The sequence below is a fragment of the Saccopteryx bilineata genome, chromosome 4, assembly GCF_036850765.1.
Source record: "Saccopteryx bilineata isolate mSacBil1 chromosome 4, mSacBil1_pri_phased_curated, whole genome shotgun sequence".
Lineage (NCBI taxonomy): Eukaryota > Metazoa > Chordata > Mammalia > Chiroptera > Emballonuridae > Saccopteryx > Saccopteryx bilineata.
Window position 1 is genome coordinate 180,830,855 of NC_089493.1, and position 19,466 is coordinate 180,850,320.

Sequence of the window (19,466 nt, forward strand, 5' to 3'; positions counted from 1 at the left end):
TTGTCATTTAAAGATGCAGTATTGACTTAATAATGGCTTTGTTTCAAGAGAAGAAAGGAACCAGAGTAAAGAGTGGCTATGTGTCAGACCTTCCTAGAGTACAATGTGGTATGACAAGGCTATGACTTATCAGTCTTTCTTTCGTAATAACTGAAACTGTGTGTCAAGATTACCTTCTGTAAGATCACCCTCAGATCATATGGGCAGAAAGAGAGAAAGATACTCCCAGCCCAGTCAGCATGTCTCAGACGACAGCAGACAGCAGAATAAATACTCCCAGCAGATGGTATACCTTAACACGGGATGATGCCCCTCACCCTTGTTCTGGCATCATGGTCCAGGATGCACCTCACATGAACTCTCCCAGCAAGCTTACAAAGATCACTATACAGCCAAGAAAAATGAAGCTCATGCATCTAATGAGGAAACTTCTACAATTCATAGACTTGTAGGCCGTTAGAATGAGAATTCCTTCTGAAAACCTCTGGATCATCCCTTGGGTGTTTTAGGCGAGTAAACTGGAGCCAAGGTCAGAGTGTGAATCAGTGGTATAATCTGGACGAGAGCAGGGGTACTTCTTACATGCACACGCATAACTGTACACACACAGTTAATAAAGGGATACAAGATTTAAGTTCTATTCTCCCATCCCTATATTTCTAATCCATGCATTTCACCTTCTTGGCATGATTTTTTCTCTTGTTTCCTGTTTACTTATTTTTTCCTAGATAAAGTATGAAAGGTAAATTGAGACCTTGAAAATGTCCCATGGGAGCGAGGTTCCCCCACCTCAGCCTATATTGCCCAAGGTCAGTGCCTGCTTGCGTGGCGGTGATATGAGCAAAGACCTTTCGGGCTCCAGTGCCCTGGGTGGTTGTGACTTCCGCTGAGCCCTTTTCAGGAAGTCAGTGGTAAGGCATATGCTGGATACCTCATTTTCCTCAGAAATCTAGGCCACCTCGCTTCAAACCAGTTTCCTGTCACCATCACTGAGTGTTGCCTAGCAACAGCAATGGAGGAAGAGCTCTGAATCTCCTGCGCTAGGCAGAGCTGACTGCAAACCTCACCTCTCCTTTTTCTCACGTCGGCGGGTTCCTCTTGCTACCAGCTAGGCCCTGCTCTGATGACAAATTTTTGTCCAAGTAATAATAATGACTTCCTTGAAAGAATAACAACAAAATGCTCTTAATTGAATATTTGTTCACACGCCCCTCTTCACAAAACAGTTGGTAAACTTCTGGTCATTTTGGTGTACATTTCTTCTCTTTTAGAATAAATTATACATGCTGACAGAGTTGACCTCTATTGAGGTTTTGTTTCTTCCTGCCTTGAGTTTAACCCCTCACATCTCAACCAGCCAAGACTAAAAGTTTCACTGTTTGGCAAAAGGAGAGACATGTTATTTATTTATTTTTATTTATTCATTTATTTATTTTTTGAGACAGAGAGGGAGTCAGAGAGAGGTATAGACAGGGAAAGACAGGAACAGAGAGATGAGAAGCATCAATCATTAGTTTTTTGTTGCACATTACAACACCTTAGTTGTTCATTGATTGCTTCCTCATATGCTCCTTGACTGCGGGCCTTCAGCAGGTCGAGTAACCCCTTGCTCAAGCCAGCGACCTTGGTCCAAGCTGGTGAGCTTTTGCTCAAACCAGATAAGCCTGCGCTCAAGCTGGCGACCTCGGGGTCTCGAACCTGGGTCCTCCACATCCCAGTCTGACGCTCTATCCACTGTGCCACTGCCTGGTCAGGCAAAAGGAGAGACATTTTAAAGACAGTCTATGCTTCATGTAATGCATGGGTGAATATCACAAACATGATGTTGAGAAAATTGATGTTCCACATTGTGTAAGTTAACAACGTAATGATTTGATATATGTATATATTGCAAACTGATGACCACAATTAGTTAACACCCATCACCACACATAGTTGCAAGTTTTTTTTCTTACAATAACTTTTAGAATCTACTCCCAGCAACTTTCAAATATACAGTAGTAGCTATCAAATATACAGCACAGTATCGTTCACTGTAGTCACCATGCTGTATATCACATCCCCATGACTTATTTATCTTAAAACTGGAAATTTGTGCCTTCTGACCACCTTCATCCAATTTCCCCACTTCCTACTCCCAAATTTCAAAATAGACTCTTGAAACTCCACTCCACTTCCCAAGTTTCAAAATAGACTCTTGAAATTCCCAGCAGAGATAAGAAGAGTTTGGGGGGTTCACACAGTTTATGTGGTAAACTATATGGTTGGCAAGAATGAACAATATTGTAAGAGCCAGTTAATTGTCCCCGGCCTCCCCACCCCAACCCTTCTACACATGCGCGTGCGTGTACACACACACACACACACACACACACACACACACACACTGCAGGTTAGGGCCTCCCCACCCCAACCCTTCTACACATGCGTGCGCGTGTACACACACACACACACACACACACACACACACACACACACACTGCAGGTTAGGGCCAAGTTAGAGGAGGCAGATTATGTTTCTGTGCAAGGATAAGCTTTCTACAGAGACTGTTCATCAAGACTGTTATAAATAAGTGCTGTGTGCTTAGCTGAGTCAGTGGAGATCAGACCTGAATGTCTGTAAGAATCACATGGCAAGCTTTTGAGACGGTCAGGTGCCAGGGCCCCAGTCTTGGAGATTCTAGTGTGTGGATATGGAGTGGAGCATGGTCAGTGGTTTGCTGTTGCTATTTTGTTTTGTTTTTTTTTGGGGGGGGTGCAATTGTGATCATCAACAACGTTTGTCGCACAGGGGTTTCAGTAGTTAGGCCAGATCAGAGGTTCGTAACCAGAGCTGATTTTGTCCACCCAGGAACACTTGCTAAAGCTTGTTATCTAGTTAGTAAAACAGGAAAGCCACCCCCCACGTAGAAGAAATACAGGGCCCAGAATGTCAAGGGTGCCGAGGTTGGGATAACCCTGAACTAGGTAACCTTCATATGGTCCTTTCTCACCCTGAAATTCTAGGATTCAAACAATTACACAGCCACCTATGGTTATTATTTTTATGTATAGACAACTCACCTTTGGGGTTGGGGGATGTAGGGGCCTGTGTTTTTCTAAATCGTATATACTTGGTTCCACATTCTACAAGAGTATGCCCAGCACTCAAAGCTCCTGACTCAGGCCTTCGCTTAATGACCGCACTCTGTCTGAGTTCAGTAAATCATGATAATAGCCTTTGCAAATATTACCAGCAGAGATCTACAGCTGGGTAGCAATAGCACATTAGACATGAAGTCCTAACTCTAACAGTGCTAAGATTTTAAGGTTCCCAGCAGTAATGAAGAAACTAGCATAACCATCTGCTTTTACTCATTTCATCAGCGCTAACAGAATCACCGGGGGAGTAAAGGGTGCAAATTTGGGTGTTCCTCTTCTCTCCACTTCCCTCATGCAGCCAGCAGCTTCGTGTTTTTTTCTCCCTTTGCCCTACAGCGAAATCAGCGCTTTGAAAAGGGACCAAAAAATGTTATTTCACTGAAGAACTGATGAAGCTTCCAGGACAGAGAGCATTTGCCCTCATGGGGGAATGGAGAAGTGGCTTCTAGTGTTTGTTGAAAGGAGACATCGAGGAGGAGTAGAATGAGCGTGGGCTTTTGCTCACAGGCCACGTTAAGGTTCAAATTCCAGGTCTGCCACTTACTGGTTGCGGATCATGAGGAAGTCACTTCGGCTCTCTGGCACTGAGTGTCCTCACCAGGGTATTGCAGATAGTGACATCAGTGACATCTAGATTGCAGTGTGGTGCTGAGGGTTGGACGGTATTCGTAATGAGGCTGGTAACGTGGTGAGCCCCAAGAGGGCAGAGCTTGTGTCTGCTGGTCCCCATTACCACTTATACCACCACTAGAATAGTCTCTGGCCCATGCTAAGAGCTCAACAGGTATCTGTTAAAAGAATATATAAACTGGTAGCCATTATTGCTGAAAGTCTGCTCTATACCATGCTGGCCTACGGAATTTCCCCCGTTCATGAGCAAGAAAGTGAAGCTGGGTACCCGAGACTGGTTTCCTGGGACCGCTAACTGGCCGTTCTTTCTAACCATCCCAGGGCAAAGAAGGGGCCTTCATGGTACGAGACTCCAGGACTCCGGGGACGTACACCGTGTCTGTTTTCACCAAGGCCGTTGTCAGGTACGGTGCTAACTCGCTCGGCGGAGCGGGGGAGATGGTCCCGAAGTGGGCGAGGAAGTCGGCACACCCAGGACCGTCTGCAGCCCCAGAGGTTGAGGGGTCCTGGGAACAGTGTGTTTTCCCTGTTCCCCCTGGGAAAACTGGGGGGATTGTGGCAGACGTAAGTGCATCACTGAGCTGGAAAGTGACCGAGCTGGGACGGAATACCAGGCTCTTTTCCCGAAGAGCATCCCTGAGTGCAGAGCTCTAAAGAGATAAAAGGCCTGGCCCTGGACTTGATGAGTTTATAATTAATTACATGGAATAATAAAAAAAAAAGATACTGCTGGCTGGTAGTATAAAGATATGAATTCTAGTTCCGGCTTGTGAATAAAGCTTCCTACCATTTCCTGAGTCCTTACTATGTGCCGGAAGTTGACCGACGGTTTCCAATCCAAGTTCTCAGATGTCAGCCAAGGGCCAACGTTGGACGCAGGCCTTTCTAAGGATAACAGGGCTGCTGTGTTCACCCTGCTGTATGCACCCATTGGTGGGAAGGGGCCCGAGATGCTGCCTTAACATGGGCTGATAATTAGTTAAAACCATGGAGCAGGGAAGGTAAACATGTAGCTCGGATGAGACCACTCCCCATTTTGTGGCTGTGAAGCAACATCACAGCACTGATTCTAGCTGAGTCCACATGCACACTCAGAGTCCTTCGGACAGCACGCAGGACCAGCCTGTCAGGACTGACGTCCACCGTCCTTGTGAGAGGGTGGAAAACAGAGCCGGCAGGAATCTGACACCACTTGACATTTTTGTACATAAACATTGCTTCCTAATCACTGCATCTGTGTTTCATTTGTTTAAGTGAGAACAACCCCTGCATAAAGCACTATCACATCAAGGAGACAAATGACAACCCCAAGCGATACTATGTGGCTGAAAAGTATGTGTTTGATTCCATCCCTCTCCTCATCAATTATCACCAGCACAATGGAGGAGGTGAGTCCTACAGGACAAAGGGGGACCCTCACATAGGGACGCAGAGGAAGAAAAGTGACAGACGCCTAGCCTGGGTTCTTCATGTCAAACAAGCTGAGCTTAAATAATAATTAAATATACAAATAGAAAAGGGTGCCGAATATGGGATTCTACCACATATTTTCCATGAGCAAATTCTGCTGTTGAAATTGTGGGATTTTACCACCTTCTCACCTGCGTTTCTGACTCTTCTCAGAGAGGGTGTGATATCAGTGGTTGGGCTTCGGGGTTGGTTTCCCAAAATAAGAGCAGCTTTTGCACTGGGTTATATTTCTCCCTGGTGATTTGATTTGGATGGTTGGTCCAGCAACACTCTAACCACAGCCTTCTGCCTTTTAATTCAACCCAGGCCTGGTCACTCGACTTCGCTATCCGGTTTGTTCCTGGAGGCAGAAGGCCCCCGTCACGGCAGGACTGAGATATGGTGAGCAGGACATTCAGGAATGTTATACATTTGCACTAAAACTCGTGTCCCTGAAGGTCTGGGACAAAGCTGAATGAACTTTCCATGAACCAACTCTTCCCCAGACTTAAAATGACCATGAGAACAGGTGCACTGTGTATCTGGAGATGTGTGTAAGACAGTTATATATAGAAGAGCATATATCGTGGCCAAATCAATGTCCATTATTTTTAGTTAAGAGTTCATCAGAGAGCATCGGCCTAGCGTGCGGAGGACCCGGGTTTGATTCCCGGCCAGGGCACACAGGAGAAGCTCCCATTTGCTTCTCCACCCCTCCGCCGCGCTTTCCTCTCTGTCTCTCTCTTCCCCTCCCGCAGCCAAGACTCCATTGGAGCAAAGATGGCCCGGGCGCTGGGGATGGCTCTGTGGCCTCTGCCTCAGGCGCTAGAGTGGCTCTGGTCGCAACATGGCGACGCCCAGGATGGGCAGAGCATCGCCCCCTGGTGGGCAGAGCATCGCCCCTGGTGGGCGTGCCGGGTGGATCCTGGTCGGGCGCATGCAGGAGTCTGTCTGACTGTCTCTCCCTGTTTCCAGCTTCAGAAAAAAATGGAAAAAAAAAAAAAAAAAAGAGTTCATCAGTGAAATGCGTCTTGAGCACCCACTTCATATGGAGCACTCTACTAAATGTTATTAGAAAAAATATTAGGAAACAATGCCTTAATTCTGTGTTCCCACTATTGCAAGGGGTATACAGCATCTAGAAGTGTTTGTTTGCAAGGCACAGTGTTAAAAGTTGTTTAAATGCCATTAGGCAGGGCATACACCTCCGGTGCCACAGGCCCTACTACTCCTTCTTGCCCTACGGAACTGCTTCACCCACTTGTGGTTATCTGCCGGGAGCCTGAAGGCAATGAGCTTGCATCCCTTTGTCCAAACTATTCTGATGGAGAAGGCTGTGGAATTTCCATTGGATATCTACCAGATTGGTGATTCTCAAACCTCACTGAGTATCAAAGTCACATGGGATGCTTATTAAAAATGTTGACTCAGCCTGACCTGTGGTGGCGCAGTGGATAAAGCGTCAACCTGGAAATGCTGAGGTCGCCGGTTCAAAACCCTGGGCTTGCCTGGTCAAGGCACATATGGGAGTTGATGCTCCCAGCTCCTCCCCCCTTCTCTCTCTGTCTCTCCTCTCTCTCTCTCTCTCTCTCTCTCTCTCTCTCTCTCTCTCTCTCTCTCTGTCTCTCCCTCTCCTCTCTAAAATGAATAAATAAATAAAAATTTTTTTTTTTAATGTTGACTCCCGGCCCCTCCCCAACACTGACCCAAACAAACCCTAATACAGGGCTCCTGGAGTCTACATTTTAAACAAGTGCCCTCGGTGATCTTGACACAGGTGGTTAGATGGTCATACTTTACTTGCTAGGGGCTGCCATTCCTAATAGGCACCGTATCTGATACACGGTCGGTGCTCAGTACTGTTTTCCGTGGAGTCTCTGCCTCAGAGGTAGAAACCAAGCTGTCTGCAGTACTAGACCAAGTGTCAGGGAAGGAAAACACCTCTCAAATCCTGTGAAAAGAGAGTTCTTCTAATAACGGTAGACTCCTGATGTCACCATGCTGGATGGGATCTCAGAGATTATCTTACGGACCCATTCACTTTGTCAGTGTGAAAATTGAGACCCAGACCCTTGATATTTGTCTTTTGAACATTTATTAAGATCCTATCATGTGCCGGACACTGTACTGGCTGGGCCCTCTTTCCCAGTTCTCTTAAATTGGATTCCTTGGCCCCTACCTCGGCTAAGGCCCACCGGAGTGCTGTGTGCATCGTGGGTGCTGTTGGTGGGTAAATGAATGAATGATCAGCTTAAATAAAATTTGCTCTGTGTGAAAAATGACAATAATCAATGTTTAGACAGGTATAGAAAATGATTGGGACTTTACAAGAAGCCTTTCATTTTCTTTCTTTGATATCTTGATTAATGTCAGTCTCTTTTTCTTTATGAATCCTCCCACACATGTGTTTCTCATGGTTTTAAAAGCATATCCTATGTTGTTGTTTGGGAAAAGATAATTTTATCTATCTGTGATGGTTCTAAATCTAAGGCTTATCACATTTGCCATCTTTGGGTTCTGTTAACAATAAACTAACACTATACATAGGGCTGTACTACCTCCTGGCAGCCGTATGGCTCAGAGCTACTGCTTGCCAACCCTGGAAAACCATCTCTGTTTCCTCCAGGGAAATGGGTGATCCAGCCCTCGGAGCTCACTTTTGTGCAGGAGATTGGCAGCGGGCAGTTCGGACTGGTGCATCTTGGCTACTGGCTCAACAAGGACAAGGTGGCCATCAAAACCATTCAGGAAGGAGCTATGTCAGAAGAGGACCTCATAGAGGAGGCCGAAGTCATGATGTGAGTGGTCCAAACAAGGGTGCGCAAAGATGCCTTGGGGAGGGTGTTCTGGGCTGTGTTCTTTAAATACCACTGATACTGCATTGTGCCAGCACCCTGCTCAGATCCGGCGATGGCTCCCTCTGGCACAGAGAATAAAATCACGCTCTCACCATGGTCTACGAGGCCTGTCATGGTCTGGCCCCTGTCCGCTCGTGAATCTCATCTCCTACCCATCTCTCCTCTGGTTCACCACATACTGGCCACACTGGCCTCCGTTCATCCACATACACACACCAGCCGACTCTCTGCCACCCTTCATTTTTTTTTTATGGGGTACATTTTTGGGAGACTGAGTTTGGACCATCTCACCCCTTGCCTTTTTCCTCCAGGAAACTCTCTCACCCCAAACTGGTCCAGCTGTATGGGGTATGCCTGGAGCAGGCCCCCATCTGCCTCGTGTTTGAATTCATGGAGCACGGCTGCCTGTCGGATTACCTGCGCAACCAGCGGGGGCTCTTTGCTGCAGAGACCCTGCTGGGCATGTGCCTGGACGTGTGTGAGGGCATGACCTACCTGGAAGAAGCGTGTGTCATCCACCGGGACCTGGTAAGAGGGCGCACGGCCACCGCCTGCAGGTCCAGGATGAAGGGCCACTGAGATGCAGGGCTCCCGGTCTGGGGATGCAGTCATCCATACAAGTCACAGACCATCTCTCTCCTCCTCCCAACTTCTTTCTTCCTCTACCCACGTTGCGAGTCCCAGGGGGGAAGTGTTCCATGAAGACTTAGATCTGGGTTCTCGTTGCAGCCCCACCTCTAACTCTAACCCTCTGAGATTCATTTACATTTTTCCAAAATGAAACTAGTGGCCTCCTCTTCTTCACTTTCCTGTGGCCTCTGTGTCTTGCTGGAAAATGAGGGAAGTGGACAAGCATTTTTTTTCCTCAAAGTGCTATCCCAGGATCCACAAGAATCACATTGGGGTGATCCTAAAAACATCCTCAGAATCTCTGGGTGTTGGGGCTCAGGAATATTTATTTTAACATGTCCCACCATGAGACTGTAGGCACATTAAATTCTGAGACTCAAAGGAGTCCTTTACTGCTAAGGGCTCGTCTGATGCAACATTCTGCGATACTAATTGGGGGCCAGATACTCTCCCCCTTGAGAAATAGTTTTAAGAGGATTAGCAACCTCAAAACATTCTTATTTTAGTCAAATGGAAGACAGAAGTCTCTCCCTAGCAGCCCTAATGTTAACATTTTTTTTATCGCCTCATGTTGCATTAGAGCGTATCATTGGCTAGACAACTCCATTGACTTCTCTTCTAATTAGGATCCCAGCAATGAAGATAAAAGACCAAACTTACTCATTCTGATAAAGGATCTTACACATTCAACTTTCTAGCGAACTTCCATCAGGCACTTGTAAAGTTTAATTAACATTTGTAAAGCTCCTCAATGCCCTTGTATAACAGCACACAGAAAAGCAAAGGGCCGTGATTATAGGAGCCTCCTTAATTACTGAATATCCACCAACAATTTCTCTTTCCCTTTTGTCTGCCTGTCTCCTCTCCAGGCTGCCCGAAATTGCTTAGTGGGAGAAAACCAAGTCATCAAGGTGTCGGACTTTGGGATGACAAGGTAATTACGGGAATGGGGTGCCAGCACAGCCTCAGGAATGGGACTCATGTCCCCAGAAGATGTGGACATTCTCTCTCCATTCTCTTCCCAGGTTTGTCCTTGATGATCAATACACCAGCTCCACAGGCACCAAATTCCCGGTGAAGTGGGCATCCCCAGAGGTCTTCTCCTTCAGTCGCTACAGCAGCAAGTCAGATGTGTGGTCGTTTGGTGAGTGAGTGTGATCTTGGCTCCATACCAATACCCCATAGATCTGGGTCTACTTGCCCTTGAACTCTGGGTGGTGAGGGAGCCCCATTGGGTAGCCTGTGTGTAATAACAGCTCTAAAATGTATGAAGGGGCCCTCAATATTGTATTTATTCTTTAGAGATCTTTGAAATAGGGGGATGGTAAAAATGAAAGCAGGCATTTAGGATTCTGGTGGCAAGCTGCTGTGGGATCCAATGCTGGAGGAGTCAGGAGATCAGACCATGAGTTAGTTTCTTGAAGACCAGGGCCGTGTTTTGTCCAATGTTCTATTCCCACACTTACCATAATCCCCAGTAACGGTTTACTCATTCATTCAACAAGAATTTACAGAGCATCTCCTGTATGCCAGGGCCTAACGTTGGTGCTCACAAAACAGCCGTGGTTAGGACAGGAAACACACCTCTTGGAGCTAAATTTTAGGAGGAGGCAGATAACAATTATGTAAACAAGCTAATCAACATGTCTGTAAGGTTAAGTAAGTGCTATGAATAAAACAAAGTCATGGGATAGAGAGTGACTGGGGGCGTGAGAGAGGATGTGCTTTAACTACACAATCTGGGAAGCCCTCTCTGATATCTGGGGAACAGTGTCCCTGACAGAGGAACCAGCAAGTACAAAAGCTCGATGTGTCCAAAGAGAAGGGGGGACGAACAGGAGTGCAATGAAGCTGGAGGTCATGATAAGGAATTAGAATTTCTAATATGTCATGAAGGAGAGGCAGAATGAAGGATAGTGGTGTGGCAGGAAGTACTAAACATTCCTGCTGGATATGTCACAACACCCTGAGCCACAGTTGGTGCGTACTAAAGTCTGCACAAAGATATACCAAACAGCTCTTTGATTTGCATCACAAGAAGGATCCCACTTTAGACAGAACAGGCTGGGGTCTGATATTGCCCTCCTCTATGAAGGGAAGGTTTGTCAGGAGAATTGACTAGTAGTAAAAACCAAGAAGGAGCTGACTAATAAAATCTCTAGAAGAATAACTAGTTTTTGTTTGTTTGTTTTTACAGAGACAGAGAGAGAGTCAGAGAGAGGGATAGATAGGGACAGACAGACAGGAACGAAGAGAGATGAGAAGCATCAATCATTAGTTTTTCGTTGTGACACTTTAGTTGTTCATTGATTGCTTTCTCATATGTGCCTTGACCGTGGGGCTACAGAAGACCGAGTAACCCCTTGCTCGAGCCAGCGACCTTGGGTCCAAACTGGTGAGCCTTGCTCAAACCAGATGAGCTCACGCTCAAGCTGGCAACCTCGGGGTCTTGAACCTGGGTCCTCGGCATCCCAGTCTGACGCTCTATCCATTGCGCCACTGCTTGGTCAGGCAAGAATAACTAGTTTTTAAGTCTTCTCCAGCATCTTAGAATATCCATTTCCAACAACCAAGTGCTTCGTTAATTTTGAGTCCTTCTGAACTGTTCCTTAAGGATGACTCCCCTATTCAACAAACCCCGCTATGACTTTGTTAGCCAAATTTGTTACAGAATGAACTTGGAAGAACAAACTTCTGAGGGGATATTTATTCAAACATTTTAAAGGCCATACTTTGAAAAATTCTGCCCTAAAGTTTTCCAGAATATGCATTGAAAACAACTGGGTTAGATGACCTGCAAGTTGTCTTTCTACTCTTGATATCTATGAATGTATTCGCACCTAAGAAAGCTGGGTGTGACATTTACACTTGGGCACCAGAGGAAAATGGATTAAATCAGCTTGTCAAAAATGGATAACCTGAAGGTGTGTTTTGCTTGGTCTACACAGTATTTTTAAAAATCAAATTGGATTTATATTTTAAAACTCTCCGTATATGACTTCTCTTGAAAAATCAAAAAATGTGGTAATCCTAAGCCCTCATTCCCACATGTCCTACCTTGCTGGAGCTAAATCACAGCTGTCCCATGAAGACAGAACTTTTGCTCTCCAGTTTTCCACAGTCCTCACTAGTCCCTATTACATACCTCACCCAGTTCACTCATTTACATCATGTGTAGATATTCAAGTTTATGTCCCCTGCAAGTTCTAGTAGTAACATTTGACTTAAGTATAACAAAGGGCTGATATTGTTTTTCACCACTAAGAAGGTTGGGAAATCTCTGTTTTCTAGAAATAATAAGCCTTAGGTGGCTTGATGTTGTACTTCTTAAAAGTAGGGACTTGAACCTTCATGTCAAAGAGCCTGTGAGTTCTTGATGTACATGCGTTTGTTTGCTACTTTATCATTAGCCCTGCTGCACTCCCATTTCTTGTAGGTGTGCTGATGTGGGAAGTCTTCAGCGAAGGCAAAATCCCGTATGAAAACCGAAGTAATTCAGAGGTGGTGGAAGATATCACTACTGGATTTCGGTTATACAAGCCCCGGCTGGCCTCCTCGCATATCTACCAGATCATGAATCATTGCTGGAAAGAGGTCAGTAAAAGAAGTGGTTTCCCCCTGCATTATAACCTACAGCTTCAGGATCTGCCCCCTCCCCTAGGGAAAGGCCCCCTTTTAGAGGATGAGTCAGCAGGGACGAATACAATAAATTAACAGGAAAGTGACTGTGAGTGTCTTTCAACTAGAGAGTTTTCCCACTCCTAAAAGATCTAGCCATGACCTTAAATATGATTTTATTTGCTACATAATGTCACAAGGCTTCAACATACTGTCAGAGAGAAAGAGAAGGTGAAACCTATGTCAATATTCCAGTTTTTTTAAGAAAATATTTTTGTGTAACATTACAAAACCATTGAACCTACATAAAGTTAGTTCTATAAGTTGGGGGTCAGAAGTTGATTTGTGCTGTGAAAAGATTAAAATGACTTAAGAGTTCATTTTATTCGTTCAACAATTCAGAAAGGGAATCCAATCATTCTGCACCCTCCCGGATACCTCAGTTAGCTCGTGCTTGGGTGGTAGACTGTGCCTTGAACCACATCAGCATGAGTTTTAGACATCCTTTTTTGGTGAGTTAGGATATTTTAAATTTTATTCCAAGTTGCAAGTTGCTGAAATAGGGAGCTCATACAAACTGAGATCATTGGAGGGTGTCAAGACTGAAATGAAAAACTATAGAATACTTGAGTTTTGTCTCAGCTTCACCCTGTCTGAGTCATTAATTCTCTAAACCTTTTCTTTCTTACTGGAGGAGAATTAAATAATACTTGATTTGTAAGCTCAAAATCTAAGCTGATAGATATTTTTATAATCAGAAACAAACAAACAAGGGTGCAAAACAAATCTAGCCCACCTAACAAGGGTTAAATATAGTATAGTAATTATGATAGCTGACATTTATTTAACATTTTTTCTTTTTTTAACTTAATAAAACTTATTGGTTAGAATTTCTAGATTTGTAGAAAAATTGAGCAAATAGTACAGAGTTCCCACATACCCTCCTCCCCTACTAATAAACCTTTTGCCTTAGTGTAGTATAGTTATTGCAATTAATCAACCACTATTGATACATTATTATTAACTGAAGTTCATAGTTTACATTAAGGGTCACTCTTTGTGTTGTACAGTTCTGTGAGTTTTGACAAATGTATTTCTACCATTTTAGTATCCTACAGGGTGGTTTCGCTGCCCAAAAATCCACCAGGCTTCACGTTTATGTATTTATCCCTCCCTCCTTCTCCCCCCAAACCCATGGCAACTAGTGATCTTTTTCTTATCCAAGTTTTGCCTTTTCGAGAATATCATATATAATAGTTGGAATCTTAGAGTGTGTAGCTTTTCCAGATTGAATTCTTTCACCTAACGATATGCATTTAAGATTCTTCCATGTTGTTTTGTGGCTTGACAGTTCATTTCTTTTTATCACTGAATACTATTCCATTAGTGTGGCTATACCACAGTTTGTTTACCCAGGCACCAACTGAAGGACATCCTGATTGCTTTCGGTTTTGGCAAGCACGAATAAAGCTGCTCTAAACGTTGGTGTGCAGGTTTTTGTATGGACATAAGTTTCCGCTCATTTGGGTAGATATCTGGAAGTGGGATTACTAGGTGGTACTATAACACTATGTGTGGCTTTGTCAGAAACTAGCTGCTCCATTTTGCATTCTCACCAGCAGAGAGAGCTCCTATTGGTCCACCTCCTCATTAGCATTTGGTATTGTCAGTGTTTTGGATTTTAGCCATTCTAATAGGTGAACAGTGGTGTGTATCTCTTCAACAAGTGGTATGTTGTTTTAATTGGGAATTCCCTAATGAGATATGATGTTGAGCATCTTTTCATATACTTATTTGCTATTTGTCTGGCTTCTTTAAGAGATGCCTGTTTAAATCTCTTGCCCATTTAAAAGTCAGGTTATTTGTTTTCTTGCTTTTAAGTTTTAAGAGGCCTTTGTATATTTCATCTGTAGGTCCTTTACCTGGATTTTCTCCTATGCTGTTATCATCTAGAATTTTGATAAGTTTCACATTTTACATTTAGAGCCTTTTGAGTTCATTTTTGTGAAGGGTGTAGGGTCTATGTCTAAAATCATTTCATTTCGTGTGGATGTTCGATTGGTCCAGCACCATTTTAAAGGCACATTTAAAAATCAGCAGAGGGCACTGCTATTGAATTCTAGTTTGTTGTTGGAATTAACGATGACATGCAAGTACAAGGAACTCACAGAGACCTCTCCTTCCCTCTCTAGAAACCAGAAGACCGGCCACCTTTCTCCAGACTCTTGACTCAACTGGGTGAAATTGCAGAAGCGGGGCTTTAGCCGAGACTCTGCAGCGGATTCTGAGTAGGAGGAGAAGTCCTCCCTCCACAGAGCATTAAAAGCTGCCGCCAGCCCAGGACTCCCCAGGGGCGGCTGGCCTGTGGCACCCGCTCTGAGCTGCCACGAGGCAGCATCCTGACACAGGCTGGCACTCGGCCACGGGCAGGAGCTCAGCCAACGAAAGGGACCGAGGCCGGAGCAGCGGCCACGTGTCTGCCCTCTCTCCAGCCTCTCAGCCCTGGCCATGCGCAAACCTCAGTCAGCCAGCTTTCGGGCAACATTTCTTGCACTTCTTCTTGAGAAAGAGGGAGACGAAGTAGGACACTGGATGTTTATTTTTATTATTATTTTCAACATGGATCTAAGGTGAATGGTCAGGGACTTTTTATTCAACCCGACAACACAAAATCCCAGGGGACAGGGCAAGAGGAACGAGGAATACGGCTTCTTACCAAGGAGAACCGTGAGCCGATTAAGCTCAGAAAGAGCAAGGCCCTCGCTGCGGTGCCGTCAGCCACAGCTTCCTGCCGTGGAGGGTGGAGGAGCAGCAGCTCCCATCGGGGGCCGGATATGCTGAGAGGCAGCTTCAGCAGCACGCTGCCACCGTTCTCACTGAAGAGAGCATTGTGAACGTGGGTGAACAACTTCAACTCCGTGGTTGAAGTGTTGAGTATCGTGTGCCAGGGCAGAAGGAGGGCATCTGATAGTAAAGACCTTAGATTGTTACCACGCCAGTGCTCACCTTCAGTACCAAGCCAGGCAGGTGGCTACGCCCCCCACCTTCTGCACAGAACACTTCCGCAGGCACCCTAGGAGGAAATGGCTCCTTCTGAACACAGACTGACTGAGGCCTCTGTCATCATGTCCCCTGCCACCCAGCACCTCCAGGAATCAGCCCCCTCTCTGCACCCTTCTGTCAACAACAGAGGGCAGCATTGTGTTGGGGAGTGTGGTCTTGCAGAGAGAATTTGAAGCTTGTTTTAAGCCCTAGAGATTTGCAGCTTTCAGGTTGAGGCTTTTAAGTCTCCCACAATTCGGGAGGAGGAACAAGGGCTCTATTCTTGCTCAAACCCTCTGGATGGAAACTAAGTCAGACACAAAGTGGGGTGCTCCTAAGAGGCATAGCAATGGCTCTTGTTGATTGAGCACCCTAAATATGCAAAATGAATATATACTGAGCTACAAGCCTTCTCTGTAGTTCACCCCGAGTTCACACCAACCTCATGAGATCATATTATCATTCCTATTTTACAGATAATAAAACTGAGGCTTTAAAAAGCCAAAACCACCTGCAGGAAGTGAGAACTAGGAAGTATAAGGCCCAGGATTCTAGCCCACATCTGCCTGACTCCAGTGCACAGTGTTTTATTCCTATTCAACACTGTCATTTACGGAGGATGAGAGGGATTGCAGACAAGATAAACACAGCAGAGGGCAAAGGCAGGGAAAGCCAATAAAGACACCAACAAAGCACCACCGGGCAGTGATGCTTCTCCTGCATAGACCATTGTGCTTGGCGCGGTGGCCCTCCAGCTTGGAATAGGATCTTCTCTTTCTTCATCTGTAACCTCCCCTTTGTCAGATTTAATGAGTTTGGACTTAATTAACCCTTTGATTCACCCAACCCACCAGTCACGTCACGTGAAGCCATTTATAGGTGAGCTTCAAAGCAGCGTGAAGGACTCTCCTGCAGAAGTATAAATATAAAGGCTTTCTTTAATTATTCCAACCCTGAGTTGGCTGCACTTCTTGGGCACTTGTGGGGGGAAGGGTATTCCCCACTGTGAAAGGGAGTTAATTTTCATACAGTGTTCAGATAAAACTCTTGGAGTGATTGTTGGATGGTGGTGCAATCACCTCTCTCTGAACAGTACGGTATTTTGATGAGCTGGAGATTCAGATGCATAACAACCTCCCTCTCACGTGGTGTTATCTTGTTCAAGCTCCGAGTCATCGGGGCTTTAATGGAACGTGTGTAGACAGTTCACCTCCCACTGTCCTATCCTGCAGAATGGGCTTCTGGCCTGTTTTTAATTTTTTTTCTATCCTAACATTTTGAAAATGGTGCCATGTGTTCACAGGGAATTCCCTTATACAAAGTTCTGGTTCTGGATGCATTTCATAGTTTTATACCTTTTGAGACTGTGTATTTATATATGCATAGATTAGGTATTTATTCATGTACAATCATTGTTAGTGTTCACAGTAAAAATGTCACAAATATTTTTACCCTTCATAAAGCACACCAAGTTAAATGTGGGGTTCAGCAATAAAGCTGTACGTTTTAATAACTGCAGTGTGTATGGCCTGAGTTTCACATTTGTCCAAATGTCAAACAGCCACACATTTTCTTTAAGTAAAATGGTTACATGGTTTCACGTTCCACAGTCCACTAAAAACGGTATGTCATTCAACATTTGTTCAACAGGTAAATATCAAATGTTTCCTACGTTCCTAAGACACGCTATGCTGAGTGCAGTAACAAAGATGAAAAAGACACAGTCCTTACCATTCAGGAACTGCAGGTATATATGGAAAGGCAGACAAACATGTAAAATTATTTCTGATACAGCAATTAGAGCAACAACAGAAACATGGTCAAAGAAGAGAAGAGTTCAGGAAAACGGATGGGATCTATCACTGTTAATAGGAGAAGGTCACTTGCAACTCAAAGTTTGGTGCCTGGACTAGTTTTTTTTTTGTTTGTTTGTTTGTTTGTTTGTGGCAGAGACAGAGAGAATCAGACAGGAAGGGAGAGAGATGAGAAACATCAATTCTTCGTTGCGGCTCCTTAGTTGTTCATTGACTGCTTTCTAATATGTGTCTTGACCGGGGGCTACAGCAGACCGAGTGACCCCTCGCTCAAGCCAGTGACCTTGGGCTCAAGCTGGTGAGCCTTGCTCAAACCCGATGAGCCCGTGCTCAAGCTGGAAATCTCGAGGTCTCGAACCTGGGTCCTCCTCATCCCAGGCCGATGCTCTATCCACTGCGCCACCGCCTGATCAGGCTGGACTAGTTTTTGAGAAATGCAAATTCTCTGGCTTCACCCTGAGACCCACCAAATGAGAATCTACATTTTAACCAGATCCACAGGTGATCCTATGCACATTAAAGTTTGGGAAGCAGTTTCATAGAGGATATAATCATGTCTGACTCAGTTTTGAAGTTGGATTATGGGGGGTTTTTTCCCTTAAGGCAAGCAAGTGGGCAGAAATAAGAGAAATACTTTCCAGGTAAAAGGATAGAAGAAACAGAATATATTGAGAAGCAATTATCAGTTTATCATTGGTGGAGCATAAAGTGTGTGTGTGTGTGTGTGTGTGTGTGTGTGTGTAAGAGAGAGAGAGAGAGAGAGAGAGCAAGCAAGGGTGAGGATGACAGAAGGGGTAAGCAGATTGAAGCTGAGGCTATAAATCTAGGCAAGGACCGTGTTATCAAAGACAAAAAAAATTGGAATTCTCCTAACAGATAGAAGGTGTCATTGAGCAAGGAGAGAAGGCCAACTTTGCATTTAAAATAAAGAGTGTATACATTAAATATATTAAAATATAGAGTGTCTATTCTGGCAGCAGCATGCTGAGTGCATTTGAGAAAGGGAAACTGGTGGCAGAGACACCAGTTTGGAGTGGCTTTCTGCCTTGCTCCTGGCACCAGATTATTGTTCAGATGCGTTCCCTGTCATCTGCTGTGTGGGCAACACGTGGGAACCCTGATTCAGTCTTCCGCCGCAGTTGGACAGAAATGAACAGATGTTCCTTCCCTCTTAGAATGTCAGGGAAATAGAAGCTGGGTTATTATGTTTTGGGTGTGTTGAGCTCCCCCTTTACCTTTCAGTTCACCAAACACCCACATCCTCTACAGGAGCCAGTTCCGGTGGTTCCGGCACCAGACAAAGGAGAGGCAGCCTGGGGCTTCCCTGCCGCCCTTCCACTTTGTGGGACTCACCTCGGTGCGGGGCCTGACTCCCACTGGCAAATGGTCCAGATGGGAAAATTCTCTATGGGGTCAGAGGGACAGTTCTGCTTCTCAGAGCACTTAGCCTGCAGACCTACTTTTTTCTCTGGAATCTTCCAACATTCTGAGGTCCACCACTGGGAAGAGACAGAAGACACTCAATTCAACAAGACGGTGGTGTGTGTGCGTGTATGTGTGTGCGCGCGCGCTCACACGCCTGTGCAGAGGGAGCTGTGCATTCCCTAGAAAGAGGGGCTCGAGAAGCTGTCTGATGATGAGGAAGACAGGCTTGGAGTGGAAGCTGCATTTGCACAGAAAGCACGTATTTTGTACTAGAGTATATGTTTATTTGCTGTGGCTTTGAGGGAAGTGCTGGAAATTTGGTGCATGGAAGCCTGCTCCCCAGAGCCACACTTGAGTGTCAGCAGTGTGTGTGTGTGTGTGTGTGTGTGTGTGTGAGAGAGAGAGAGAGAGAGAGAGAGAGAGTGTGTGTGTGTGTGTGTGTGTGTGTGTATGTGTGTGTGTTTTCAATGACTCTGAGGTTCTCCCTAAGTCACAGTGTGAACTATACCGATACTGTTAGGAGTTATAGAGTGCCTTCATTTATTTCATAAGTAGTTACCACTCACCTGCTAATGCTTGGCACTGTGTTAGGTGCATAAGATAAATGAGCTGTCTTATCAGCTAGGGACCAAACATGTCACACTCGCTTTAAGATAATTGAAGTAGAGCTTATTTACAAAAGGATTATTTAAGAGTAGTGTGGGTCAGGGTTAGGAGAACCAGAGCCAAGGACCAGTTACCACCGTAGGCTTGAAGAGACAGCAGGACAAGTGGTCGTGTGAGTGTGGAAGCAGAGGGTCCTCTGGAGAAGACTGCCCTTAGAGAAGAGGCCCAGGGGTCCTCTTCCTGGGACGGGCCA

At 45.2% G+C, this 19,466-nt stretch overlaps 1 protein-coding gene across 1 annotated transcript in view; it reads left to right on the forward strand.

The window, feature by feature from the left end:
- Window positions 1-16,870, forward strand: part of ITK (IL2 inducible T cell kinase) — a 54,873-nt gene extending 38,003 nt beyond the window's left edge. Inside the window, exons 9-17 of the mRNA XM_066273128.1 lie at window positions 4,093-4,175; window positions 5,026-5,159; window positions 5,548-5,622; window positions 7,847-8,018; window positions 8,390-8,606; window positions 9,578-9,642; window positions 9,734-9,852; window positions 12,145-12,302; window positions 14,519-16,870. Of these exons, the coding sequence (XP_066129225.1) occupies window positions 4,093-4,175; window positions 5,026-5,159; window positions 5,548-5,622; window positions 7,847-8,018; window positions 8,390-8,606; window positions 9,578-9,642; window positions 9,734-9,852; window positions 12,145-12,302; window positions 14,519-14,590 (1,095 nt within the window). The 3' untranslated portion in view covers window positions 14,591-16,870. The remainder of the gene's footprint in view (window positions 1-4,092; window positions 4,176-5,025; window positions 5,160-5,547; window positions 5,623-7,846; window positions 8,019-8,389; window positions 8,607-9,577; window positions 9,643-9,733; window positions 9,853-12,144; window positions 12,303-14,518) is intronic.
- The last annotated feature ends 2,596 nt before the right edge of the window (window positions 16,871-19,466 follow it).